The sequence below is a fragment of the Pleuronectes platessa genome, chromosome 21, assembly GCF_947347685.1.
Source record: "Pleuronectes platessa chromosome 21, fPlePla1.1, whole genome shotgun sequence".
NCBI lineage: Eukaryota > Metazoa > Chordata > Actinopteri > Pleuronectiformes > Pleuronectidae > Pleuronectes > Pleuronectes platessa.
In genome coordinates, this window is record NC_070646.1 from 13,371,552 (window position 1) to 13,398,790 (window position 27,239).

A 27,239-nucleotide genomic window follows, 5' to 3' on the forward strand; every position below is an offset into this window, starting at 1 on the left:
ATCTGAGATGCATGTGGTTGCAGTGTAAAATATTAGCGTGTCCTGCTTAGAGGATGAAGTCGTAAAAAAAGAGGAACTTACTTTCCGACTTCATCGATGACAGGAGCTGGACACAGTAAGAATGTGTCTTCTACTGCAGCCGGCTTCTCATCTGGGAGGGAAAGACAGCGTGTTGATAGATGTACTGAATAATTACTGTAAACTACAGACACTATATAAACAGGCAATAGCTAGAGATCGATCAATATGGACTTTAGACAGCGACAAAAAGCTGATATTTTGTATAAACGCTGTGTGTGCATTTACGTGTGAGCCATACAATAAGATGTCTTTTACGAGTCTCATTGCAAATGTGTTATGTTTTCTCCAAAGGTTATTTAGTTGTCCCATATGTTTACATGAGGAATACACAAGTTCATAAAGTATAAGAAAGTTGCTCTACTCACTGACTGTTATGGTGTCATTGATTTTGAAGCTGCAGAGCACCTGGTCGATGTTTCTGGCGTGAAGAAACCCGTTTCCTCTCACCACCACTTGGAAGGACTCTGGTTACACAACACACATCAACATTATTACATTTCAAACACTTTGTGGTACTGGTACATATATCATTTTCATTCTGCACCCAGCGGGGCTAGGAGGCCTGTCTTAAACTGTGTGGATCATTAGGAGGGAAAACATAACATAGTATCAATAGAAAGTGACAATACAGCAGGAGAAAACTAATAAAATAAAATAACTAACTTTTTCATGACCTGGTTGGTTGGTTTGTTTGTAAACAGGATTACGCAAAGACAAAAAAATGGATTATGACAAAAAAGCGTATATGTCAACATGTTTATAAACCTGCAGGATTGAACTGAAGGGTACAGCGCCTGATGCAACTTTGCCCCTTAAATGGTAAAAGTAATTCACTGCTTAATAAAATGCAAAAGCAGATGTGAAAAACAGTCAAATTCCTTCTGCCTATGCCAAATATGTTTAATCAACTTTTATCTGTTCATTTGTGCCTTTTAATGTAGCTTGTTAAGTCCTAATCTTTCTGTTGGCCGGACAATGAAGGATGTTGTCTAGTCTAACCACTGCTACTCTCAAACATTCTTTTAATGACACAGTCTGACATTATTCCCACTGCAGGACTCTGTCCCAGTGGGTTTCCTGTGGGTGACCTGGATGTACATACATGGTCACTTTTCAGTCTGGAAATGTCATTTACTTAAGTGAGGGCAGGAGTGATGAGGTGACCATTAACAAAATGGCGAGGCTTGGAGAAACGATGAATAAAACACTGACATGTTAACAGCATTTTCTTATTAACTGGAATGAGCTCATACTTGGAAAAATCCATGATTTTTAATTAAGACCGCCCTTTGTTACATTATGCAGACAAGTAAACGTCTTATTGACCTTAAAACATCCAGTTGGCATTTTTATAGCCTTTTGCGACATTGAAATGTATAACAGTTACCAACTGCTTGACCACGTATGCCCAGGGATGAGTGTTAACAAGTTCTGGGTCATAAGCAGTCATAATCATAACATGTAAACGCGAATATGACAGGAAATCGATTAGCAACACATGTTAACATCATAATCTAAATGTTGTCTTATTCAAAATGAGGTCATTAGTTGGAACATGTAAACACTGTATTAGCGCCCAGTGGCTATCATCTGACAACAAAGGGACCAAGCTCAGCTTTTGTATGTGTGAGTTTGAAAGTGTGTGTTTCTATTTTCTCACCTCCTGCACACACACTGGACGGCTCAGCTGCCAGAATTTCGATACATGATTTCTTGATGATCTGCAGCAAAGAATATGAGTTGAGAAAGAGTAAACCAAAAACACTTAGTCTAAGGGTCAATTATTGATAAAATAGTGGGTTTTTCTGCTCCAAGATCTTTCTTGGCTCCAACAAACCTAACCAGCTGTTGCTCGAAAAGCAAATCTTCGCCAAACAGTCTGATGCATTAAAGCTGTTGTAATGTTGAGATTGAAAACATGTATCATCAGCAAAGTAAAAAATAAAGATGGGAACGACTGGTTGTTGAGCTGTACCACTGGATATAACTTCCTACATATATCAGTGGGTAAGTAATGTTTATGTACATTATGTATATTTTCCTGAAGTCAGATATTTAATTTCCACAAGAAAAGTAAAAAAGATGCTCACTGACACAGCACATACAAGTTAGACAGTTAGACCGGATGCAACATATGCAGGCTTCTCCCCATAGAGTCTGTAGGGAGAAGCCTCCATAGGACTCTATAGTATAGAGCCATATGAGGCATGTGGAAGTATTATATGAGGTCATAGACATCTGAGACATATGATCGATGAAATACAATATGATTTTCCTAAATACTCCTAAAAAACATCTTAAAAGTTTGCCGGCTAAATTTTTTTTTTTTAATTGTTCACTATGTTTAGGGAAAACGCAATCATTACAATAAAAGGCAAATGTTTTTCATTCCATGTCTAGATAAACTTTAAAAGGCTGAGGATACAATTTGTGTAACCTTTGACACTTCTGTAAGCTCTTCAGAAAAGGCTCTGGTTTTGGGTGGTCGTTTTCAAACAACACTTAGGTTTTATGGAGCATTTTTATTTAGTGCCTTAGGTCTTAATGGGTTAAATACTTGAATGTGGTCATCTGCAGACTGCCTGGGTTGTGCACAGAGAAGTATTAATTTACCGAATCAATGACTCCCCGGAGGGAATGGAAGCCACCCAGGACAGGAAACACATGCTCGATGGTGTCTGCAATGGTGGCAAGCTTCACAGAGATAAAGAACACAGGGGTGGTGATGAAGGGAAAGAAGGGGAGAAGAATACAGTAATTAAAATAGAACAAATAAATAAATCCATTACATGGGAATGAGTAAATTATGGAAAATGAAAATACTCCCCCATTGTCAGGATTGTTGTTCTGAAACTATGGTAAATAGTACCGAACCTTCTGGCTGCTATTAGATGTTTTTTAACAACAGGCCCAAATTGGCCTTAAACATACAGGTGGAGGAACTGTACTATGTTACATTAATAATCACACGTTATTCACAATCAGGTAAGGAGTCAATTTATCATCATTCAAATGGTATTTGAACTCCACTTGAGGGAGCTGGTTGAAGCCAACTGTGTCTGATTACTGAAGGTCAACCAGAACAATCCTGAAGCTCTCAGCTATCATGGAAATACCTGAATCACCGTCTGCATTGTGTTGAAGCTAACGACACACACATATCTCTATGTCTATTCGTGTTTGTTGGTGTCTGCAGCAGAACTGAGAACCAGCACAGAGGTAAAACAAACCAAAAAGCACCCAGAATGCTTTTCAGGAAATTCTAAATTATAGGTTGGCCAAATTGCACTGAGGCCACCAGACTACAGCTCACTTACATTTTGGATATTTCCACAGCCCTGAAAACACGTAATTCAGTACATACATGGTGAATTGTAGCTGGCATGTAGATAATAACGATGAAGCTATAATCAAATGCACATTTGTTGCGTTTGGAATGGGTATTACCTGTGTCTCATTGAAGTCTTTGACACCAACGCAGTACACGATAGCTCCAAGAGACCTGGCTCTCTCTGCCTGTTTTTGGAAAAAGGAATACATTTAATATTTGTTTTTCAAAAAACTGATATTTAAGTGATGGGAGTGTCCCTGCATCCAGAGCTACCCTGTCCCTGTCGAACATGTTTAAAATACAAATATCAATATAAACAGGTAAGAAAAAGGCAAAGTAAATAAGTTAACTTTAAAGACAAACTATTCAAAGGTTTGATGGCCAGGGGTCACCCTATTTTTTACATTATATATCAAACTGCTGCAGATAGTTGAATCAGCCTCTGTATGAAGTTGTTACCTCTTGTTGTGCATCGATGAGCTGATGCTCCTGCAGCTCTCCATCTGTCAGTGCAATAATCACACTGGCCGTGCCTGCAAAAAAAAATATGAGCTGTGTTGCAATTTCAGCAAAAATTAAATTAAGCCAAAAGTGAGAATTCATAAAAATGTGTGGTTTGATGCTCACCAAAGTTCTCATGGTAAATCTGCTCATTTGCCTTTGAACAAGAAAAATTTATCATGTTCAGATTTAAAGGAGATACAGAAACTTCAGATTTAAAGAACAGTTCAATGACTTTTGCTTTAGCTAAACAAAAACAAAAACAAAAAAAATGGCTTACCCTCTGCAATCCAAGGTGCATGAATGTGTCTCCACCTGGAATCTCCCTGTTTAGAGCATTCAGGCCCTTTTTGATTTCCATTCTGCGGAAGCAGAGCAGATTGGGATGAAGATACATTTAATTTGCAGTTTTGTCGTATTTGACAGATTCTGAGGTACTACATGTGTACTTGATGTTGTTTTGCATTAAGAAAACGTGATAAAAGAGATTTAATGTCAGTTTAAAAAGAGACATTTTTTCATAATGCGAGAATAAAATGTTTTAGAGCATAGATTTGTTAGTTAAAGTAAGTTAATTATATCAACAGCCTGTATGAGCCATAACTTAATTTACCTGTTTTCTGTTAGTTTCATGATGGTAGAAGCTCTGGAGGAGAAAGTTATGAAGGACATCCTCAGCATTGGACTAGAAAAGACAAAAAGGGGTGGAACAACAAAAATGTCAGCATACCCAGTATTCAGCCGCCCACAATTTTACCAAGAGAGCATAAAACACATATACACAGATTTACTGGTTTCAGATCAGATGTACCAAAGAATGATAGCAACTGCTAAAGGCAAAACGCCACCTTGCACAACATGGAGTACACATAAAACCAACATTTCTACAACGTCTGATATTCATTATTTCAATTACGTCAATACTCAGCTGAAGGAAGAAGAAAGCGGTATTTTGTTTTCCCAATAAAATAACTGGCAAATATTATGTAAGTGACGATAAATTACATCACAGTCTGATTATTTAGATGTTTTGAAGCTAAGCCCCACGCTCTCCCACCCAAAGTGACACCATGCATGGTACCAGCCAGCAGGATTTTGCACCCTGTTAGTGACCTTGACTCAGTTGTTGACACTCAAACTTTGCCAGAATCCTCAGATGTGAAAATATTTTGTATTTTTGGTTTGTTGAAAACTGTATGCATGTAAACACACACAACTATCTGATGTGTAAAGTGATGTTTCTGAGACGGATTAAGTTATTGCAGGTTTGCGATGTTTACAACTTTCTCATGTTTGTTTCAAACTGAAACTTTGAAGAGAGTGGATTGTTTGTGTTGGTTGAACCGAAAGGCTCCAAGTGTTGCCATGGCAATACGGGCGCAAAACAAAACCACCCAAGAGATGAAGGACAGATTTGTTGAAATATTGCATTTTATTCAACGTCGTACCAAATGGCAAATACGTTTTACGGGATTTATAGAGCTGATTTGCTCTAATATGAAAATAAGATAAGTTAGGGACAGTTTAGCTACAGTGTTGCAGCAGTTTTGTTAGCCCTGTCCATTTGAAAGTGTCCATCCCATTGCACAGCATTTATAACACCTTGTCTATCCATCCGTGAATTATCTATGATTCTTATAATTTATGGGCCACGGGGGGGTGGAGTGGGCTGGAGCCAATCCCTGGTGACATTGGGTGAGAGGAGGTGTACATCCTGGACAGGTCGCCAGCATATTGCACGTCCAAAAGATAGAGGTAAACAACTTTTTCCACTCAAATTCGGTCACCTTTAGAGTCTCCAATGAACCTAGCCCCCACGTGCAGACACCGCACAGACAGACCCCGGCCGAACTGAAATCCAAACGAAGAACCTTCTTGCTGTGAGGTGTCTACAAGAATCAATCTAAAGAAACTGTAAAACCAAGACTGGTCACATACTACAAAGAGACCCCAGCCTGTAGTCCCTGCTGGTAACCCCCGGCAGGCTATACTGCAGAGACAGAGTGAAGCGGCTCCATAGATGATAAATGACCTAGCATATGGCCAGTTGTAGCTGAAGGGACAGGTTTTATTTTACTTTACCAGAGTGACTGGTTTGTGTGGGTTTCTCTTTAGACATCTACATCTCGGGGCTCCAGGAAGTCGAGTTGAGGCAATAAGGGGCCGTTTCATTGGTTTAGATGAGCAATCCAGTTGTGAGACCTTTCCCATGTTACACTGCAGAAAATTCTCCTATGCACTCACAATACATGTTTTAAATCCTCTTACCTTTTGAATTTCTCAGCTAAATTCTCCACAAAGTCGTAGATTTCGCTCCAGTGTTTATTCACACTGCCAGACCTAAGAAAAGGACAAGGGGAAAGCATTAAGATAAACTAACAGCTGTCGAAGCAAGAATGTGTGAAGTTAATCATCTCTGAAACAACTTCAAACAAGTTGTTTAAAACCGTTTTGAAATGCACATGTACGTTTTATTCAAAGCACATGAGAGGAAGAGGAGGAAGAAATATCCCAGAGGTGTTCAGTGCTTTTAATGATATCGTTTGCATAACAGCAGGTAAACTCGATTTATGGTCCTTATTAGTTGGAAAACTTGGATAACATGAGACAGCAGTTGTAAAATATATTTTATGCATTTTTTGGGTTTCAAACGATTTATTTGTTCGGCGAGAACTCAAACAAAATACCAAGGCTTTATTGAATTATATGGAAAAGTATTCAAATCAGAAAAATACTATTTATCTGTTGAAGGGATATTAAAGTTACATTTTATCAGTCAAATGGACCTTCCTGTATATATCACAAAAATAACCTGGGGGGATAACTCGAGACAGTTTGTCTGCACTGCACAAAAGGGGTCTGTAATGCGCTGGTGAGATAAAAGAGACTGGTAGCACGGCGTGGTGTGTAATTTAGCATCCTCCCTGGATCCAGAATGATTCCCTGAAGGAGGAAACAGGCCCCAGTCTCCCCAGGGGAACCTCCATAAAACTGGAGTAGTACAGAAAAAAAACTCCCTGTGGAGCTAGCCTTATTTCCTCTGGGCAGGGCATGTGTGTATGTGTGTGTGTGTGGTTGTAGCAATTTTATTATGCGTGATCATTAAGGCAGAGGGCTTTCATGATATGACCAGTCAGCAGGTCACTCCATTAGCTAACGAGTGACCCAGAGAGATGACACATGGGAAATGAGCTAACTCACTTTGGTAAAACTAGAGGCCTGTTTCGAGGTCGAAGCTGACATAGAATAATGATCTAGGCTGACTAAATGTTATTCTAGGTGCTGACTAACTGATGTAATGGCATTAGAGAAGCTCTAACTGGCAAACATGGATGTGTCGCTGTTTCCTTGTGTGGTGCAGATGGTCAATACCATTCTTTTAACCAAAGGGATTGAGCAATTGGATTTATTGATCAACTTAAATTTAGTATAATTCAGTCCACTGAGTCTTTGTTTCTGCACAAACCCAATGTGATGAGTGCCTTTACCTTCATTGTGACTGCAAGACGAAAGCACTTTAATTAGTAATACTCAAAAGTAAATAAACTACAAATGACTTCAACTTATGATGTTACAAGGCAAATAATGTATTTTTAGTAATACACCCATTTGGTCACGCTTCTGTTTTAGAAAATAAATGGCAACCATGTGACTCTGTTATACTAGCTTACCTTGAAGTAAGTTCCTCAATTCCCAGCAAACTAAAATAATCAGTCTGAGAATTTTGGTCTAAACAAAATAAACAGAGGGAACCATTTCTCACATGGGAGCTTCCCACACCTTGAGCTGAGGTGATAAGAAAAAATGTGTTCATTTGATGAGATTACAACTAACGTAGCAATCATTATTTTCAGCACAATTTATTTTGATAATTTGAATATTTTTAAGGTACAGGCCATGTAGCTGGTAAACAGCACCAGCTACATGGCCCAAACATGAAAGCAAAATGAATTTTAACGAATGGCATGTATCTACTATTCAGTGTCAGATATCCTGTGGGGCTTTTGTGTTATTGCCCAGGCAGTGGAGGGGGGGTCATTTTATGGCCACACTGGGATGGGGTTTAGACAAAGCCAAGGAAATATGAGGGAATTTCCCATCTTAGTCATTCAAGGCTTTTGATCCTGCCAAACTGAACTCTGGGTCTGTATTAAATGTGTTTGGTAGACTGAATGGAGTTTGTTTTGTATCCTTGTAGACCCAGTTTTAAAAAGACAACAAGATCTATTATATTATCTTAAAGACAACAATATGTTAGTTCAGGATTTCTTAAGCAGATGATGAGATGTCTGACTTTTCGGGGGAAATCTGCATAAATGAGCAACAGTTGCTGACTGGCTTAGGTTAAAAAAAAAAAGTAGTAGCACCTTGTCAAACTTCAGCAACAGAACATCCAAAGAAAGCAAACACATTGATTGCACAAGCTGAAGGCGAGCTGGTACAAAGGAAGTAGGCATGTTGTAGAAATAATTAGACCATTGCACCAAAACTGCCAAAGCTTGAGGTTCAGGTTTGGATTCCCATGGGCCACCCATGCTGGAATATCCACCCCAATTACAGCAAAGCATCCACAATAACACATACATGTTATATAAGCTTCAATCCCCCCCCCCCATCTACCTTGGAGGGATACAAATGTTGGTCAACTTAACTTCTTATGCCTGATTTTTTCCCTGAGTTATTGTTCTGATGACACGACTTGATCTTCCACATCAAGGCTTTCGCATTCCTGTGAGGCTGACGGAGCACATTAAAAGGACAAGACCTTACAAGCTAAACAAAAAAAACTCCCAAAATGAAAATAAAAAAGCTTGAGGTGAAGGGCTGGAGGGGAGTTTAGCTTTGAATGTGCAGCATCAACAGAAATGGTCACACGAGGATTGCACAGGCAGACACAGAGAAACAGCCTCTGACCTGATGGAATCGCACGAGCCAGTTTCTTGTGTAGATTGTTCCAATACAGCAACAGTGGAGGGGGGGGGAAACATTACGTCTGGTAAAACTTAACTGCAGCGAACAGTCATGTGGAGGTGTGGGGATCATTTTCGACTATTTATTTAACATCAGGGTGAATCTGAGGACTCCCACCTTTGGTTTTCAGCTGCTTATCTTTGTTTCTGAACCACCACAGCTTTTGTTTGCCTTGGAAAACTAAGGGTTGTCTGAGGTGGGTCCAGTCGTGAGACTGAGACCTAGCTTGCAGTTTCACTCACCTGTTCAAACACAACTGGGAGAGGAAGTGGGTCATTTTATTCATTATTCTTGATGAAACTATTTTATGCGTTTGCCCTTTTTTCCCTCCTCAATTGTTTGATCTAATTTTATTACACTGAGCTGAGCTGTGATGTCTGCGCTCTGGACACAAAGAGTAAAGGTTGTGAGAGGTGAAGGTTGTTATGGGACGCAGGCGATGTGATTGCACCCGACAGCAGTTTGAATTTATGTCACTGCAACTTGTCAAAGCCGGGCGACAGTGTTTTCTCAATTGACAGACTCTCAGAGCAAGATGTAAAGCATGTGTCTGGCTCTCTGCCACTTGGGCTCGAGGAGAAACAAAAGAGAAGCGAAGGAGGGAAGGAGCAAGTGAAAGACAAAGTGCCTTATCGTTGAGATGATCGTAAATGCAGCTGAGTAGGAGTGAGATAATGTGAAAAATCTGTTGGCTTTACTTTCTGTTCTGTCCGCCAGAGGAAACACGGCGATGATTGGACGAAAAACTGTCCAAATGTCTCTTTGACCCGCTTCAGCTTGCTTCAGCCAACACAACTGGCAGTCAGGTCAAAACATCCTCCCTGACGCACCAACACCAGCTGACGTCCAAAACAAGAAGTGCACTACTGCTGAAATCAATCTGCGGTTATTTAGCTGTCTTTAACTGGGTCCACGGCATTGATCAGCATAACTGTTAATGTGCCAGGGATAACAGCTGTTTGCTATACTTTGAATTTGCCAATTTAAAAAAAACAAAAACATTATAAGCCATTTAAAATCTAAGCAAAAGGAAAAGGACCAAACCAAAGACAAGAAACTAGAAGTTTGCTCTGAGGATGCTCTGCAGTGTTTCCTATTGTTTTCCTATAATAATCTAGTGGCAGCCCGCCATCTTAAAATGTCATCATGATCCAAAACATTTTTGGCACTTCTCATAATGAGAGATCTCTAATATGAATTTATTTCCAACAAAGTTCCTCCCTGGGAACAATATTCTTAATTGTGAAACTCTGAGTTGGGGAGATGCTATATCAATACTTCAAGCATCATGGAATGTATTTTTCAGCTCAAATGTCTCCATGTCAACGGACTGTGGGCTTCAGTTTGTTGTCCATGATCAGAAGCACTAAGCTCACAGATGAACACTGTATTTCATAACTTAAAAGCTGTGGTGTCTTTGTGACTTTGGGGGTTTAACGTCCCCAGGTAAAGTCATGCTGGGGATCTTTGCTATGTGTCATCCCTAATCCCCCCCCCCCCCCCCCCCCCCCCCCACACACGTGTCCTGTTACCAAGTTAGTGTTGACTCACAAATAAAAGGCACAAAAAATTTCCCACAATAAATACCAAAAGAACTTGAAATTGACTGAGTAGAGGTTATGAGTCCTCTCTGAAATGAGCTGCAGAACAACATACTGTCTCTACCAGCACCTGAAAATTAGTTAAGAGATATGTCGTCCTGTTTATAATGTGTTGTAATTTCCTCTGCTGATGCTCAGCTCAGATCTACTGTTTCCAAAAAGCTGTGGGCATGAAGAGATGTATTTTGGATCATAACTGCCTTTTAAACAGACTGTGTAAAGAGGAGAGAGGAATTTACTTGGTTCCCTCACATGGGACAAAGACCTAAAGAATAAAAACATCCCCAGTCTTTTGTGATCATGTGTTTTTTTGCTGACAGGGTCAGACTGCAGAATAAAAGAGTCAGCTGGAGAGTGCATGAAAGAGAGGGGGAGAAAATTACACTTCTGGAAAAAACGGCTAAAGTATTAAAGTATCATACTGCATGGAAACATACACCAATGAAGTACAGTACTTTCCTACCAGGATCATATCAGTGTGTTTCCATGTTTGAGGTATTAAACCTTGAGTAATGTGGACTTTACATTAATTCTGAAGTTTGTCTAACTTTCCAGTTGTCCACTTGGTTAGACATGTTTCCACACAGTGTATGTTTAAATCAAGTAGAGGAAACTTGTACATCACATATTGATGTTCAGTATCGATGAACTCCAAGAGGGATTTCATGATTTTCTCGATTATATGAATGTAACATAAGAGACGATTTATTTTAAATGTCTGATTGCACTGTACAAAGATTTTCACTACATAGAACAAGACACAAAGTTTACAGACACACTGAAGCAGCTCTGTCAGGATTTACTGCTAATGTCAACATGCATGTTTAGCGTGCTACATTGCTAATATGTGAAGCTTTGTGACCAGCTGACTGACTGACAGACATTGCCATCCATACGGTCATGCTGCTTAATTAAAAGTATCAATTTATTAGAATAATGAACCACTGACGGCTTTAAATAGTAGAAAACACTGTTGTGTATTAAATCAGACCAGCTAGGTTAGGAAAGTTGATAACTGTGATGCAAGGAAGTGATTTCCAAGACATATAAACATAAGGGTGTGCCCCTTTAGACACCAGTTCCCTTGGCATCAGTGCTTTGTTAAAAGTAATTATGGTAAAACCATCTGCAACTATAAAGCTGCACTTTTCAATATTTTAAATAAACAGTGGATGACCATTTGTTTCAGCTTCTTTCAGCTGTTGTTTCTGTTTTACAGCCCACAACATTGGCTCAGTCTTTAATATCGTTAAGGATCCTTAATTTGACGTCTCAAACTTAGGGCCCTAAAGCAGCCATTTTAACGTTGATTATACTTGCAATTCTGTAACTCTCGCAAAGGAATTTACAGCTAAAACATATATTATCCTAAGCCTTTTTAGATTATTATCAAGAAGTAACTGTTTAGTTTCTTCATCCACTCTCAAGACACCCAACAGACACTTCCGTCCCCGAGGGCACTGGGATGACGGCATGTGGGAAAAAGCTCAGTTGGCCTAAGGATTTAGCTGCTCCCAGCTTCGTTCTCACGGTTCAAAGTGTCGAAGGAAGGGGGGGGGGGGGGGGGGGGTATCTAAACTCTGCTCAGGAGGCAAGACGTTGTCTACCATTACAGCTGGGCCTATCCCAACCAGCACGGCCAGTATCCAATGATGGTGCTCCAATTTAACTGACTGGGCACAAGGATTTGTTTGTTTAAAACCACTAAACTACTTTTACAGCCAAAGTCTTTATTGAATGATTTCTGAGCTAATGCTGAACGTCCATTCTAAAACCGAGAGGAATTGTTCGTCGTAAATATACTGAATTACTAAATGGTGCAGAGGCATTTGAGATGTGTGTCAAAGGACACAGATTTTTCTATAACTTTCTCTGATCATCTCAATATGTCATTGATAATGCACTTTTTTCTGTTGATTGAGGCAGTCATATATCAAATATTACTAGAAGGCTTGGATTACAGCTAGAATGACTTCCCTGAAGGACTGATATAATTCAACAAGACGCTACTTCCTGCTGAATACACCAAAGCATCACCCTGTGAAAAGTCAATTTACAAAACACTCTGTCATCCCACAGCCAGACGTATCTTAGTATTTATGGACTGCAGCTGCAGTTTAGGTTTTTCCGCTGACTTGTCTGGATTTCAGGCATCGTGGCCGAGTGCCCAACCAGAGTCCTAGCTTGTGACTATACCACAACAATAAAAACATGATCTGGAAAGTAAAGACAAGACAGAAATCATAGCGATTAGACGTAAAGATTATTGTTATTAATAGCAGCACAATACTTTTGTGTGAGAACAGTGTATTTCACCATTTAGAAACTGCGTTAACTACAAGTAGGGTAATGTAGGAAAGAATGGCAAAAAAATATATATATTGACCTCTATTCTGACTTCATATCTGTATAAGTAATTGATTTCAAAAGCAAAAACATCAGTTCCTCCACAATTTAACATTTTTGCCCTTTATCTACCATATAAACACAACCAAAACCATTCCTCTTGTGCCTTGTTCCACATTTTTAAAGCAAAATGTTGCCCGCCTGCTGTGAATTAGCATATGAAAACATCCTGGTATGCACACAAATAACAAAATAGGGGAAACTATTTTAGGGTTATGATTTCACTATACACTATATGTGTGTAGTCCAAGCGGAAAAGTGGCTGTTAGAGTTTGTGTATATTGACCACTACATTTAATCACATGGAGTATGTAAGACGTACTTCTATTGATCCCATTCCAGACAAAATAGCAGAGGATAGTTTCGATCTATCGACCTCTGGGTTATGGGCCCAGCACGCTTCCGCTGCGCCACTCTGCTTGTAAACACCCCAGATGGGACTCGAACCCACAATCCCTGGCTTAGGAGGCCAGTGCCTTATCCATTAGGCCACTGGGGCATATGATGCTAAAGTCACATTTGCCAACAAAACATCTCTTCTGGGGTGCAACTTATGGCTGTTGAGTCTAGTTAATTTCTCTGTGCATCTAATTAAAGCCATATACTCTAAAGCACAACACAAGAATAAGTTGTCATGTTGTGAACAGCTGGTGGCAAGGTGTGGCTTTGGTCCATATGTTGATGCATTTTATTTAATTAACACATTATATTGAAACTTTTGTTTTCATGCTTTTTACTAAAATCTACAAACTTGCAAGGTTGCATTTGATATATTGTGTTTTTTCACTTTGACCCTGTTTTACACAACCAGAAGTTTTATCAATCTCCTGTTCGCCTTAGCTGGTTTCAACAGTTTACTTCTGTCACATCATTGTTGACATATCACTGCCTACAACGGCTAGCTTGTAATGGAAAAACCCTGCTTTCCATTATATATATATATAACATACAATTTAATTTACTCGCACCACTTTGCAGTTAAGGATAATGTCTTGCAAAATCCCCAAATCCCAAGCTCAGTAACAGCGGTCCCAGATTTAACCTGGCAACCTGCAGTCTTGACCTTCTATATGCTTCAGACTGCAGCCGCCTGTACGTCTCAGAGAGGACTGTCCAACATGCTTGAGTCATGACGTGACATCATCTGCCTGAGTTTGCATTAAATGTCTCTGGAGTCAAGTTTATGAGCCAACTCAGCAGTGAACTCTCCTCCTAACTGTAAACTTCAAGACCATCTTCACAGTGCCCAAAGCACATGCTAAGCTCATTCTGAGGCAAGGCAAAAAAATTCTATAAATCAAAATAAATACAGGTTTAATGAAAAATAGAATAAAAAAAAAATTCAAGAAAGAATAATAACAGCATCATAAAACTGATCAACTCAAAGCATATGTTATCGGCAATGGCATCTGATTCCAATAGTGGGCACTGGAGCATAATGGCTGCTAATAAAGATGGATGACATTACAGCCCCCCAAAAGTGAAGCAGAATAGTCTTGATTGCCCCCTTGTGCCTGGCTACAGAGTAGCCAGGCACAAGGGGGCAATCAAGACAAGTTAAATATATTTAAATATATATTAAAGTTAAATATATTAGCATTGTCTGGCCTGCTGTTGTTAGCATTTAGCTCTAAGCGCTGCCTTAGTACAATCTGAAGGATGTGTTAGTATGGCCTTACAGTTAGCTCTACAGACTGATGAGAGATTGGCTCCAAAATCCTCTATGGCAAACGAGAAGTAGTCCCGTGGGTCAAGGTTCAAAAATCCCCAAAAGTAGTTCTTTATGGACACGAAAGGCTGGTAAAAGCCTTTCAACATTTTAGTATCGTGCGTCCTCTGCTTCTCCGCCTGCTACAACCTCCTCACACTGATCTTTACGCCTTTCATATGGATCAATAGAGTTCAGAATGTGTCTCATAAAAGCGGCTCAGGCCTGAGGTGTGGGGTAGAGGGTCGGCTGGAGTAGGTCTCTATTGAGCGTCCTTCTAATTGAAGTCCACAACTAATATCGGAACCTTGTAAGCCACCCTCAGAGTGGGCACCAGAGCACGCAGGAGAGTTAACAATAGCTTCTTACACTGAAAAAAATAGACAGTTTCCTTATTTGCAGCATGTGTCAGTGTTTACCAGATGAGCACAAGCCAAAAGCAGCCTTTCACATCTGGGCGGCAGTCCCACCATGTTTGAGTCCTTTTCTAGGAAACATTTCACAGGTTCTGTTTAAGTTAAGTGGGTACAGCAACAATCTTACAGGGACTATGTTTACATCCGATACATCATAACATGTAGACGTGTAAACATCTTAATTGCATTATGATATCCTATTGGTGTTTTCATAGCACTTTTAGCAAAATCAACATGATGGCTTGATGTCATAGTTGCACTCGGCTCTTTAACATGTCATTTGGAATCCTAATTGAGGGCCCACCAGTGTAAACGATGTAAACCCTTTGGCCCGACAAACAATAACTTTAAAGCTGTTATAGAAGTCACTCATTCTTCTCATCTGCATGAAACATCTCCTCAGGCCACCAAACTTTAAAAGGTGCTGTGCGCAACATTTGTATCCCCGCCAAATTAAGACCACATTTTCCATAAATGCTGTTGCTTCCTGTCCTTTCTTGTTCCACCTCCCACTCCTAGCATTGTTCCAAAAGTGCAGGAGGAGGAGTGCGAGGAGCTGATACAAACAAAATACTTAAATTTGAAAAACAAGAAGTGTGATTAACAAAAGAAAAAAAGCAGGTCCTCCTTCAAAGCTGCCCCTGTGTTTTACAGTGATGGTGCTTTGTTTGGTTACAGCGATGATAGGCACACATTGATTCAGGGTATGAGTTTTGGTGCATTTTGACTCACCATATAGCACAGAGGACAAGTTCTGTGGAGCAACAGAATGTTACTGTACCTCAGAGCCTATAAGCTTTACTGTAAATTCACTGGGAAAATAACAGGCCCTGCAGAAGTTTCTCTTACATTTTATCTTCCCCCCTGGCAGCCTGAGCCCAGCTGCTGAAGTGCAGCACTAAGATGTCACATAACCACAACATTTTTCCAATGTGGGCGTACAGGAAGTGGAAAGGAGCGAGCGAACGGTGAGCGGTCACTAAGTAAAGAGCAGGAAAGAAAAAAAGTCCCTCCAGTGAAGAAGTCCCATTTCTGTGGAAAAACTGAATGTCTTTCTTTTGTAGAGGATGAGAAAAGAGAACGATGGGGTTTCGATTTTTGAAAAAAAGATGGATCGGTTTTGAACTGATATATATACATGATGCACATATACAGTATTCATCCTCCTATACTCACCTTGTGCCACTGCACTTTACTTGAATACATGTAAAGTCTACAAATTATATTTAGGTCTCAGATTGTCTGTAGATTGTCAGTTTTATGTTTTATTTTATATTTTAGTATTCTATTTGATACTCTCACATGTTATCTTGTCAAAGCAGAACATTTTAATGAATCTGAGGTCGATCAATGATATTTTCCACCTCCTCATGGTGCTTGCATAATTCATAAGCATTATATCTATAAATAATGGAGCTTTTGATTGATGAGACTTATGTTGCAATGATTATTGATATTGCTTTTTTTTACCAGCCCTACAATCCAACTCTTCATGTGCAGACAACGACAAAGACTTGATTAACAGCAAAGCAAAGCGAGGTAGATCGATTGCACAATAATATATTGATACAAAGTGAACCTGTGTTGTATTGTTATGAATGAAAATCAATTTGCGATCATTATTAAGATTGTTCTATCAGCTACTTGCATCCAACCAGTGGCTCCTCGTTTTTTGCTTATTCAGCAAAGTGTGCTCTGCGAGTCAGCTTCCTTGATGACGTCACCACATCTGCACAGATGCTAATCAACTCTAACTTTATTTAAACATTCACGTCAGAAGCTAAAGGAAAAAAAACTCATATGTGTTGGATGAACCAGGCATTTTGTCCCCCCGAACTCATATAAAGACCCGAATCAAGAGTGTTAACTTTAATTTGCGAAGAAATTGGAGTTGCTAGCTTAATTGTTCGGGTGTTTAACCAGCTTCTTTCACAGGGGAAGCCTCTGTAAACCCGGTGGTGTCCGAGTTCTACATTATCATGAACATTAAATGGTGTCCACTTACTTATCCAGGACAAAATAGAGGTCAAATGCTCCCTGACAGGAGCTCTCCTCCTCCTCCTCCTCCACCTCCTGCGGCTCCGGCTCACCTCCCGATGGAGAACCCAGCAAAAATAATCCCAACAAAAACACAACAAGACGCATATTCGACACGAGTCTCGCCATAGTTTCTCCTTGGGTGCGGGTGAACAAAAAAAGTTAGTTCCTTTGTGTAAAACAAAAGAAAGAAAAATTTAAAAAAGACGTTTTTTTTCTAGTGAGTTCTTACATCCCAGAGACAGAGAGAAGATGTGACAGGGACAAAAGATGCAGGCGCTGCGTCTCTTTGTGTTTCTGCGCTCAGTTTGCAGCCATCACCGGTGACCCCGCATCACAGCCGCCGAAGAAAGGAGCCATGAGAAACAGATTCAGAGTTTCACATCCACAGCTCGCACAAACACATCAGAAGACAGAGAGAGAGAGAGAAAACAAAGGAGAAAACGATGCGGACTCTGTGTGTGTCCCTGACAAAGTGTCAACGCTGTTTTTGAGTGTGAGAAAAAGCCAAGCGAAAGTGTGCGAGAGCGGAGCTGGAGGAGCTGGGAGCCCGCGGGGACAGACTTGGCTCAAGTGGACCAGGTTTCATGTTTCATCCTGAGGAGGAAGGGGAGAAAAGAGAGAGAGAGAGAAAGAGGAGAAAATGGGTCAACATCCCCTCCATGCGCCGCCCTCACGTGGCACACTGGAGAAGTTTGGGAGGAATACATCCCTGTCCCTGTTTAACACTGCTGGGCTTCGATACAGCTGCCTTTTCACTTTAAACACTGGGAGGCTATGTGTTTATCTGCAGTTTTAGACGTGTGTCTTACAGCAGCAGGCACAGAGGCCCTACAGTGCAAACCACAACCATAAATGTGAAATACAACAACACATAAATGAATAGAATAAAAATGGGTGATCAGAAAGGAAGACACAAGTGAGGTAACACAACAGATCAAACAATATAAAAGAAACAATGGCAAATAAGAGAACACAATAACAGAACATACAATACGTATAAGAAAACACAAGACAAGTCAGAAAACACATAACATAACAACATCAATTAAAGGGTACAACAGCGAAACAAAATACACAACAAAGCAATTAAACACAACATCGAATCAGAAAACCACAGCGAATCAGAACAACGACGATTCAGAAAACACAATAACGAATCAAATGACACAACAGCAGATCACGATCGAAAAACACAGCAGCAGCAAATCAAAAACACAACAGCAAATTAGAAAACAATAAGGCAAAGTCAGAAAACGCAATATTAATTTTGAATACACAACACCAAAACATAAAACGTCAACAATTCAAAAACCACTGCCAATCAGAACACACAACAACAAATCAAAAAAACAAAACAAATCAAAAACCCAATTGTAAACGAAAAAAGCAAATAAACAAAACACAATAACAAAATCTAAATAAAATAAAAACCCAGCAACATATCAATAAAACACAACAACATCAGCTTCTAACGTAAATGGGCCGTACCCGCTGTTAACAGGGATTGCCTCTGATTGGATGAGTGCACTGCTCGTTCTTCCGAACAACCTTCTTTTAAACTTGTAAATACTCTTGATGTTGTCAGAGGTTGACAGCATATCAGGTATCACCTCATATACAAGGCCTGCATCAAAATATTTACTTTATTACTTATGTAAATACAATTATTCAGAGCAGATCTTTTGGTCTGATCCACATGGAGCCACCAAAGACAAGGATTGAGAAACTGTGTCACAACCCTTGAAGCAGATTGTGCATGTGCTGCACTTCACTTTCAATCTCGATAAAAATCCTGTGTGGGTTTTCTGTTGGTGCCGTGACCTTGTTTACTGTGGTACAGCTGGAGATGTATTTGTTTTTACTCCATCCGGAGTGAACTGATGTTATCATTTAGCAGCATCATGAAGACAAATGTTTCATTCTCACATTTCAGCTGTTGGCTCATGGTAGGAGCTGCCGTCACGTCACTGTAAGTGAGATTTATTGTACATTCATAGTCTGTAAAACATGACAAACACACACTTTTGTGTATTTTAATATAATTTTTTTATTGTGTCTCAACACTGGATCTGATACAATCACATTCCACATGGCATGATCTTTACTGCATTATAGATGTACAGCATTTACAGCATATGCAGTGAGGACATCACATGATGTTTTTTATCACCAGAGTATCAAGTGGGCTTCTTAAGAGTTCTGAATTTCCTAATATCTGGCAAACTTGTTTTAAAACAATTTTAAGTGTTTACTAAACTTCTTCTCTTTTGCAAGAATTAAAAAAAATTACATTTTGGAAAGTTGTTTTCATATTGAAACTTTTCACCACCATCCATCCTGAAAACCTCAGGGGCCAGATTAAAATTTAAAAGAAATAAAAACTGTTCAACCTTTGTGCTACTTTTCAAACTAAGCTAACAAGGCTTATGGGAAAATGACACATTCATTGTACTTAGTCTACATTCTTTACTTCTTAGACAAATCTAGAGTCTAAATCTTTTAACCATTTGGCTGCCAAAGCAAAAGTGACTGTTTAAACCCCATTTCAAGGGCCTGGTTTACTTCTGGCCTGCAAAGTGCTTGTTGAAGATGCCCTTGGCGACCTCAAGGGCAGCGTCAGCTGAGACGGGTATGTGAGGTGCGATGCCAACTCCCTCCCATGCTGGCCCAGCGGTAGTGTCAGAGTGGATAGTGGGGATGCTGAGGAAGATGCCAGTCTCACCAACAGGGAAGGTCTTTGGTGGGTGGGAGCCACCGGCGGTGGTCTCTCCAACAATCATAGCACGGCCAAGCCTCTTCATGATGTAGACAAACTCCTCAGCGGCGTTGGCAGTCGCTGCACTGGTCAGGATGATCAGGCTCTTCTTTGAGCCGTACCTTTCGCCTAAGGTAGTGGATGAGGAGGAGGCAGGGCGAGGTTACAATGTGAGGTTGATGAAGTAGAGAAATGATTTGTGGGTTGTGAGAAGGTTTTAATTGAATAGAAGAGAAGAAATGGCAGGGCATTATAATTGACAGTGTAGCTATGAATATGGAAGTTAATTAACTGAAGAATAGGGTACAGCATGACTGTACAACGGTGGGATGATTCCAAAACACAAATACAAAATGCAGATGCTTCTATGGTCTGTCATTTTTGGTCATTTGAGTGCAGCTGAAATATTCTATCAACACTTACGCCAACTGCTTAGCAAACATTTGCTATTATACACAGCCAGCAGGTAAAAGGCAAACTTTTTCTTAGAGCTGTGCTTCTGAACACCTGTTGAGTTTAAGGCCCAAATAATAATATAACCCTTTTTAGCTTTGTTATCGGTCTAAGTAATTTCCTTATTGATTTAACTGGTTCTTAAACCATTTAATAATTTAAATAGCCTGTTGCTAACAGGAATCATCATGTACAATACAATGACTTAAAAAAGAATTACCAGTGAGCTCAGACAAGGAGAGGAGCTCTGTGGTATTGCCGGAAGCTCTGTCGTACAGCTTGTCCAGCACAATCTGCTTGTCGGCATCAAAGAAGTAAGAGCAGAAACCAGAAATGGCTGTTGTTGGGCCACCAAGGTTGTTCCTGCAAGTACAGTTACAGAACAGTCATAGGGAGCCTAGATTCCTAATAACATTAAAATTAACCTCTGTAAACCTTTCATTTATGTAGGCACTAATAAAGTTAAGTAACTTATAAGTAAAACCTAAATTTTTTCATGGGCTGATTAGCCTTAACAGGTTTAGAGGATGATTTGTATTCCAAAATAAACATGTACAATTCTAATCAGAATCTCTGTGAGCAGAACAACAAACCTCAGGTCGATGATCATGGCATTAGTGTTGACAACTTTGTTCCACACATGCTCAACGATAATTTGGGCGATAGCTTTGACCTCCTCAAAGTCTCCAAACATGTCAAAACGCAGGTAGCCGATGTTGTTCTCAAATATGTCGGTGTGGAAGGAGACTTTGATCAGCTCAATAAACATCTCTGGTGAATAATCCTGGCAAAAAAAGACAAGCAGAAAATAGAGCTAAGATCTGAAGCATATTGTTGTCTAATATATACTTTATTCAAAGTAAATTGAGATGGTATTTCTGCACTTTCTTGCAAGCTCAATAAGGGAAAATATATCTATCCTAACGCAGCAATTAAAATTTAAAACTTGTATTTGTTTAATGGACAATAATTATCCATTTCTGGACCAAAAATATCTTGTATCTCATTAACAAGGGTCCTACCATGGGTGGAAGAGGTGGGGTATTGCTAGTGGTTTTCAGGCTCTTGTCCCCAGACAGGGTCTTGAGGTCAGCAGACAGCTTGGTCTCCAGACCGTCCTTGGAAACAACCATGCCGTACTCTCCGTTTGCCAGGAGCCCCTTTAACTTTTCTGCAACACTATCCCCAATAGCCTCGAAGGCATAGTTGGCCGCAATCAGGGATGCTGATCCCTCAATGATGGCTGGAACCCGACCTCGGAGGTTGACGATTTTGATTGCGGTAGCGAGGGCGTCTTCAGCATTTACCTCGACATCAGGGGTCACACCTACAACCTCCCAAGTGGAGCCAGTGATGGGATTGATGGACTTTGCAGATGGCACGGTAACGTAGAAGTCAGTGTCACCCACTTTGAATTTGTCGACTTTTAAGGAGCCCCCTGAGGTCTTCTCGCCCACAATGGTGGCCCTCTTCAGGCTCTTGAGGCAGTAGGCTACATCCTCGGCTACGCCCTTGGTGTTTTTGCTGGTGAGGACAATGAGGGGTTTGGTGACACCGTATCTGTCTCCCAACAGTGTGGACATAGTGAACAGCTTTGTGGTGGTGTTTGACGGACGGTCATATACACTGTCAATGTGGATCACCGGCTCGGCTTTGGTGAAGTAAGACACAATGTAGGGGATTCCAGAGACGTCTCCGCTGCCAGTGTAGCGTAAGTCGAAGATGAGACTTGAAGTTGGCAGGATTTTATTCCAGACCAGATCTAGGAGCAAAGGGCCAATTTTGTCAGCGACCTCCTCCCCAAGGATGTGGTCAATCCTCAAGTAGCCCGTGTTGCCCTCCAGGATGTCGAGCTTGATGGATGTCTGGAGGACGGCAATGAGCTGATCGGGAGGCAAGGGAGGCATCTTCAGGGGAACGGCAGGGACATAGTTCTGCTCGTAGGAGACCTTCAGACGTGGGTCACTGACTGTGGTTTGGACTCCAGAGCTGAGGACGTTTGCCAAGGTTTCGGCATCTGGGATGTTGAGAACCTCTGTGTTGCCTTTGGCTGCGTCGATTGCCTCCTTCATCCCTACCAGCTTCTCTGGCGAGCAGTAATTGTCCATGATGATCTTTGCCATATCAACAATGAGGGTGGGGGAAAATGTGGCATGGGTAAATAAAACATTTCCTATAATTAAAAGAGATGCTACCAAAACGATGGCCCTAGCCATTGTTGTCAGTTTAGTTTAGTTGAATTCGGTAAATGGGAATGGCTGCCGAAGACCCAGACCTCCTTCCTCGAAGAGGTGCTTTGTCAAATGGCACTATTTGGGCTGCAAGGTTTCTGTTAACACACTCATAAGAGGATTTAGCCCATAATAAACCTCTAATCGTATTATCCTGAGTGCTTCTGCAAGGCAATAACAACTTAGCCAGGAAGATTTAGTAACAAAAGAGTGTTGCAAAAGTTAAGAGACTTACATTTACATTACATACACCTCTTTAAAGCTTTGTTTGTCAAATTAGGCCATCTCTATAAATTACAATTATAAAGAAAGGAGTTAAGGATGGTGAAAGTATTCATCCTTTTACAGTAAATCACTGTTTGCTTATTGAGCCCCTTGGTGTCAGTACATTTACGCATTAATATTATATCAGTATAATGTGTGTGTAGTGTGTAATTCTTGTGAATGAAAGCACCAGAAAATTTAAAATATCTAACCAAGCTACTGCCATACAACTCAACAAGAGCTGCTCAATTTGCTCTTCAACACAGGGAACCTTCACTAAAAGTATATTTAAATTCAACTTGATTCTTTTTTTTTCTTAAGTGGTTTACAGTTCATTGCAGTTGTTGGTTGTTTACTTCTAAAAGTGGCATGAATAAGAAAAAGATTCAGTTTTGGATTGTTTGATGCTTGCTCCCTCTGCTGGTTTTTTGGTTAAAGAAGAGAAAAGCACAGATATGGATTTAAATAGACTGAAACACAAATTGCAAAGAGAAAGAGAAAATAATGACAGTTGAATGACAAATAATGTAACTACAATAAAGAGTCACTACGTAAAGCATTTTGACATTAATTTATATAATGTTGAAATCATTTTTCCTGAATACAGAACTGAACATTCACCTTCTAATATAAAGCATTTAATATGCAACGAAAGGACACAGAAAATAAAAAAATAGAAGAGACAAAGGCAACCTTAATGAATAAAATATATAGATATGGGTTCATACAGCCGTCATATAATTAACAAAGTGCAATAGAATTTACTTTATGAAGAAATTGATGGTGGGAAAAATACAACGGTAGATAAATAGATTAAGGTTTGGTAACTTCCTTCCTCCAATGAGATAAACACTTATGCAATACATTTGGATACATACAGCTGCCAGGTCTGGAGTTTGGGGAAATAACATAAATGCAGATACAGCTTGTGAAGAACCAACATTTTATATTACATCTACAAATGGTTAAACAAATCTTATAAGAAATTTTTCCCATGATGATATCCCTGTGAAAAGGCATCTGAAACAGTGCTCAGCCTGTGACCGTAAACCTCTAAAAAGCACAAATATTTAACTCTTCTGGTATAACAAGGAGACCTCAATCTCCAGTTAGATTTCAGGAAAAGCAGCTCAGGGATAGATTATACAGAACAAGACTGTTTTGTGTACTGTGACTATGGTCAGTGGATTACATGTTTGATTTTTATGTGGAAAACAAGAAGGCCAGTCACACATGCAGCTCTTAACAAGTCGCCTGTTTTGGGTTTAAGTGGTGGCTAAACACAAAGACAAATTGAGTAATTATATGTTAAGGAATTAGAATGAAACAATCTATTGACTGTTTTCTGTCTTCAATGGCTTTGCTTCTATTAGTTTCTGTGCTACATGAAGAGCGTTTCTTGCCTGGGCAAAAACATGTGGCTCAACCCCTGAAACACTCCACATCTTCCCAGTGGTGGCACTCAAAACAGCCTGGTTCGGGGTGGAAGCGTACAGGGTGCTGTCCCCTATCTGATAGGTTCCACTCGATAGAGACCCTCCAATGGTTGGCTCTCCAATAATTGTGGCCCTGTTTAGGTCCTTCATTGTGCGGGTGAACACTTCAGCTGCGGACCCAGTCATATGACTGGTGAGGATGTAGACATCCTTGGAGGATCCATACCTTTGACCCCTGACATGAGGCAATGTCATGACCTCTGTCATTGTGGTCGTGGTGCGATCGAAGATGGTGTAAAGATGCCGCAGAGGTTCTACGTCAAAGAAATAGGTGCACAGAAGGGGAATCGTAGCTGAAAAACCACCAGTGTTGTATCGCATGTCAATTATTAGAGCATCTGTGTTTATTATATTACTCCACACTAAGTTTATTAGCTGTGTGCCAATGGCTTTTAACACCTCTATATCTGCCATCATGTCAAATCTTAGATAGCCAACGTTACCTGGCAGAAGCTCAGTTTTAAACAAAGCATCAATTATGTATCCCACTTCCTCCGCTGTGGGGATCCTTCCGGGGTCATGAATAGTCTCAGGCTCAACATCACAATGGAAGACATGGAGACGGTGATCACCTGAAGCCTCTTGGAGGTCTGACGTCAATTGAGATGCCAAAGATTCAAAATCCACCACTGACCAGTAATGTCCCTCAGCCCATTTGCTCAGCAGCACCTTACTGACCTGTAGGGCGACCTCATGAATGGCATAGTGTTTTTCTAGCAGTTCCCCAATTACCTCCATTAAGGACCTGAGGCCCTTGTGAAAATCTGCGATCTCATGAAAGTGATCTACAGCTTCCTCAGCCAGCACGATGGCATCAGGGACCAAACCACCTCCCAGCCAGCATTCGCCATTGTTGTCAATAAAGTTAATGACGGGGACAGTGATGGCAAGACCTGTCCCTTCGATTTGAAACATCCTTGAGTGCATAAGGTTACCAGATGTAATTTCCCCAATGACTGTGCCACGATGTAGGGATTGTATTAGGTAAGCAAACTCTTCACCAACACTTGCTGTGTAGTAGCTGGTCAACACATAAACCCCACGTTTGGATCCATAGCTCGGGCCTGTAATTTGTGGGTAGGAGTCATGTGCTGTTGTTGTGTTCTGAATGCGGTCATATATTGTGAAAAAGTGATGCTTATGAGAAGTGTCATACAGATATGACAGAATAAGAGCTAGAGAGGCAGAGTATCCACCAGTATTATAGCGAAGGTCAATAATCAGGTTACTGGTGTCTTTTAAGGGCTCCCACACCGTTTTAGCGAATACCTCCTCTAATTTAATCAGTGGAGAAAACTCAACAAACTTGTCAAAGCGGAGATAACCAGTGTTGCCCTGGAGAATTTCAATTTTAAACGTTGTTTCAATCATTGTTCTCAATAATTTTGAATCATCAGGGACTTTGTAAAGCTCAGGGTCCTCCTCTTCAATGGCAGCATTGTCTTGCATGTATTTGATGATCAGTCGTGGATCGTCTGACACAGTCTGGAGGTCTTGGTTGAGCCTGATTGCCAGATCTTCCTCGGATATGACAGAGAACAAGTCCATAGTTTGCAGTTGTTGAAGAAGAGGTGGGACTCGGTCAGTGAAAGCATACCACCTCCTGATTTTGTTGGAGATGCTCTGAACAACCTGTGGAATGGCACTCCTCACAGCCAGAAGGGACTTTGCTTTTGGGACAGCTTCCTTTGACACGACGTTGACTGTTGGGGGAATGCCACTGACCTCCCAGCTCTGGCCTGTGATTGGACTGACAGATCTTGCCACAGGAACTGTTATGTAGAACTCAGATCCTCCAATCCTTATCTTTCTGACTTTCACTGACCCACCAGCCGATCGCTCTCCAACGATTATAGCCCTCTTTAGGTTTTTTAATGTGTATGCCACTGCCTCAGCAGCCCCCATGGTACGTTTGCTAGTCAAAATAATCACGTCTTTCTTCTTTCCATACCTCTCTCCCTTAATTGATGGCATGGTCCACAGCTCCCTGGTGGTATTTGAGGGCCTATCATACACAGTGTCTATATGAAAGATGGGCTCAGGGTCGGAGAAATAGGAGATTATAAAGGGAACTCCAGACAGCTGTCCAGCTGTGCTATACCTCAAATCAAAAATCAGAGAGGATGTGCGAGCAACTTTGTCCCAGATGTTATCCTTCAGCAGGGAACCAAGCTTCGTTACTGTCTCCTCCCCAATGATCCGATCTATCCGCAAATAGCCAATGTTGTTTTCCAAGATATCCACCTTGACAGAGTTCCTCACCAGCCGGATCAGCTGTTCTCTGGGGAGAGAGGGCAGGATCACTGGGACGAAATTGGGTTCGTAAGACACAGTCAGCCGTGGGTCGTTCAGTGCCCCTTGTACTCCGACGGTGAGTACAGCTGCAAGGGTCTTCCTATCAGAAATCCGCAGGATTTCTCCGCTGTTGATTGCTTGTTGGATGGCCTCCTGCATCCCAGCCAGGTTCTCTGGGAAGCAATAGTTTTCCAGCAGAATCTTGGCCATTTCTAACACCAGTGCGGGCTGGAATGATGAGATGGCAGAGAGGGTACATAGGAGAAGCATCAATACCAGTGGTGGTGTGTGTTGAGTCTTCATCATTACTCATGGAAAGAGAACTTCTCTGCCTTTGCTTTCAGGTGGGTGTGTTAGCTCATTTGTCTGTGTCGAAGGATGGTGGTTTTTGGAGGAGGGAACATTGTCATTATGGTAGGCTGTTTTTTGGACAACAACCACATCATCATAAGAGGCTTTTGTTCCAAATAAACCTTTAATCGTATTATCTGTGGTGCATCAGCCAGCAGACAATCACAGACACGATAGAAATTGATGCAGAGGAGATACAGTGTCTTTCCTCTCCCACACAAACACAATATCATGCATTTGCTTTGACTTTGTCCAAACTACAGTGTGGTCTCCTTTGTGTTTGGATTACATTCTGTATAATTTTCTAAATTCCCAATTGTTTTATACTAGCTCAAATTT

The 27,239-nt window shown here is 40.7% G+C and overlaps 3 protein-coding genes and 1 non-coding gene across 4 annotated transcripts in view; all 4 read right to left on the reverse strand.

Annotated features, from left to right (window-relative positions):
- The window catches only part of antxr1c (ANTXR cell adhesion molecule 1c), a 36,350-nt gene extending 18,697 nt beyond the window's left edge, over positions 1-17,653 (reverse strand). The window contains exons 1-11 of the mRNA XM_053413857.1: positions 17,021-17,653; positions 6,182-6,253; positions 4,527-4,598; positions 4,194-4,275; positions 4,040-4,070; positions 3,872-3,945; positions 3,529-3,597; positions 2,695-2,775; positions 1,742-1,802; positions 447-545; positions 82-151 (exon numbers count right to left, since the gene is read on the reverse strand). Of these exons, the coding sequence (XP_053269832.1) occupies positions 82-151; positions 447-545; positions 1,742-1,802; positions 2,695-2,775; positions 3,529-3,597; positions 3,872-3,945; positions 4,040-4,070; positions 4,194-4,275; positions 4,527-4,598; positions 6,182-6,253; positions 17,021-17,181 (872 nt within the window). The 5' untranslated portion in view covers positions 17,182-17,653. The remainder of the gene's footprint in view (positions 1-81; positions 152-446; positions 546-1,741; positions 1,803-2,694; positions 2,776-3,528; positions 3,598-3,871; positions 3,946-4,039; positions 4,071-4,193; positions 4,276-4,526; positions 4,599-6,181; positions 6,254-17,020) is intronic.
- trnar-ccu (transfer RNA arginine (anticodon CCU)) lies at positions 13,318-13,390 on the reverse strand. The gene has a single exon. It is a non-coding gene; the product is annotated as a tRNA-Arg (tRNA).
- A 1,462-nt stretch (positions 17,654-19,115) lies between the features above and the next one.
- Positions 19,116-22,538, reverse strand: rbp3 (retinol binding protein 3). Its single transcript, XM_053414087.1, has 4 exons — positions 21,286-22,538; positions 20,857-21,047; positions 20,484-20,626; positions 19,116-19,939 (listed from the first exon to the last, which is right to left on the reverse strand). Exons 1-4 carry the CDS (start codon positions 22,477-22,479, stop codon positions 19,614-19,616), a joined length of 1,854 nt encoding a protein of 617 aa, XP_053270062.1. The 5' UTR covers positions 22,480-22,538; the 3' UTR covers positions 19,116-19,613.
- Positions 22,539-24,023: 1,485 nt separating this feature from the next.
- Positions 24,024-26,759, reverse strand: LOC128427297 (retinol-binding protein 3-like). The gene is made up of 4 exons (XM_053414384.1): positions 24,889-26,759; positions 24,698-24,762; positions 24,221-24,508; positions 24,024-24,034 (listed from the first exon to the last, which is right to left on the reverse strand). Exons 1-4 carry the CDS (start codon positions 26,757-26,759, stop codon positions 24,024-24,026), a joined length of 2,235 nt encoding a protein of 744 aa, XP_053270359.1.
- Positions 26,760-27,239: the final 480 nt, after the last annotated feature.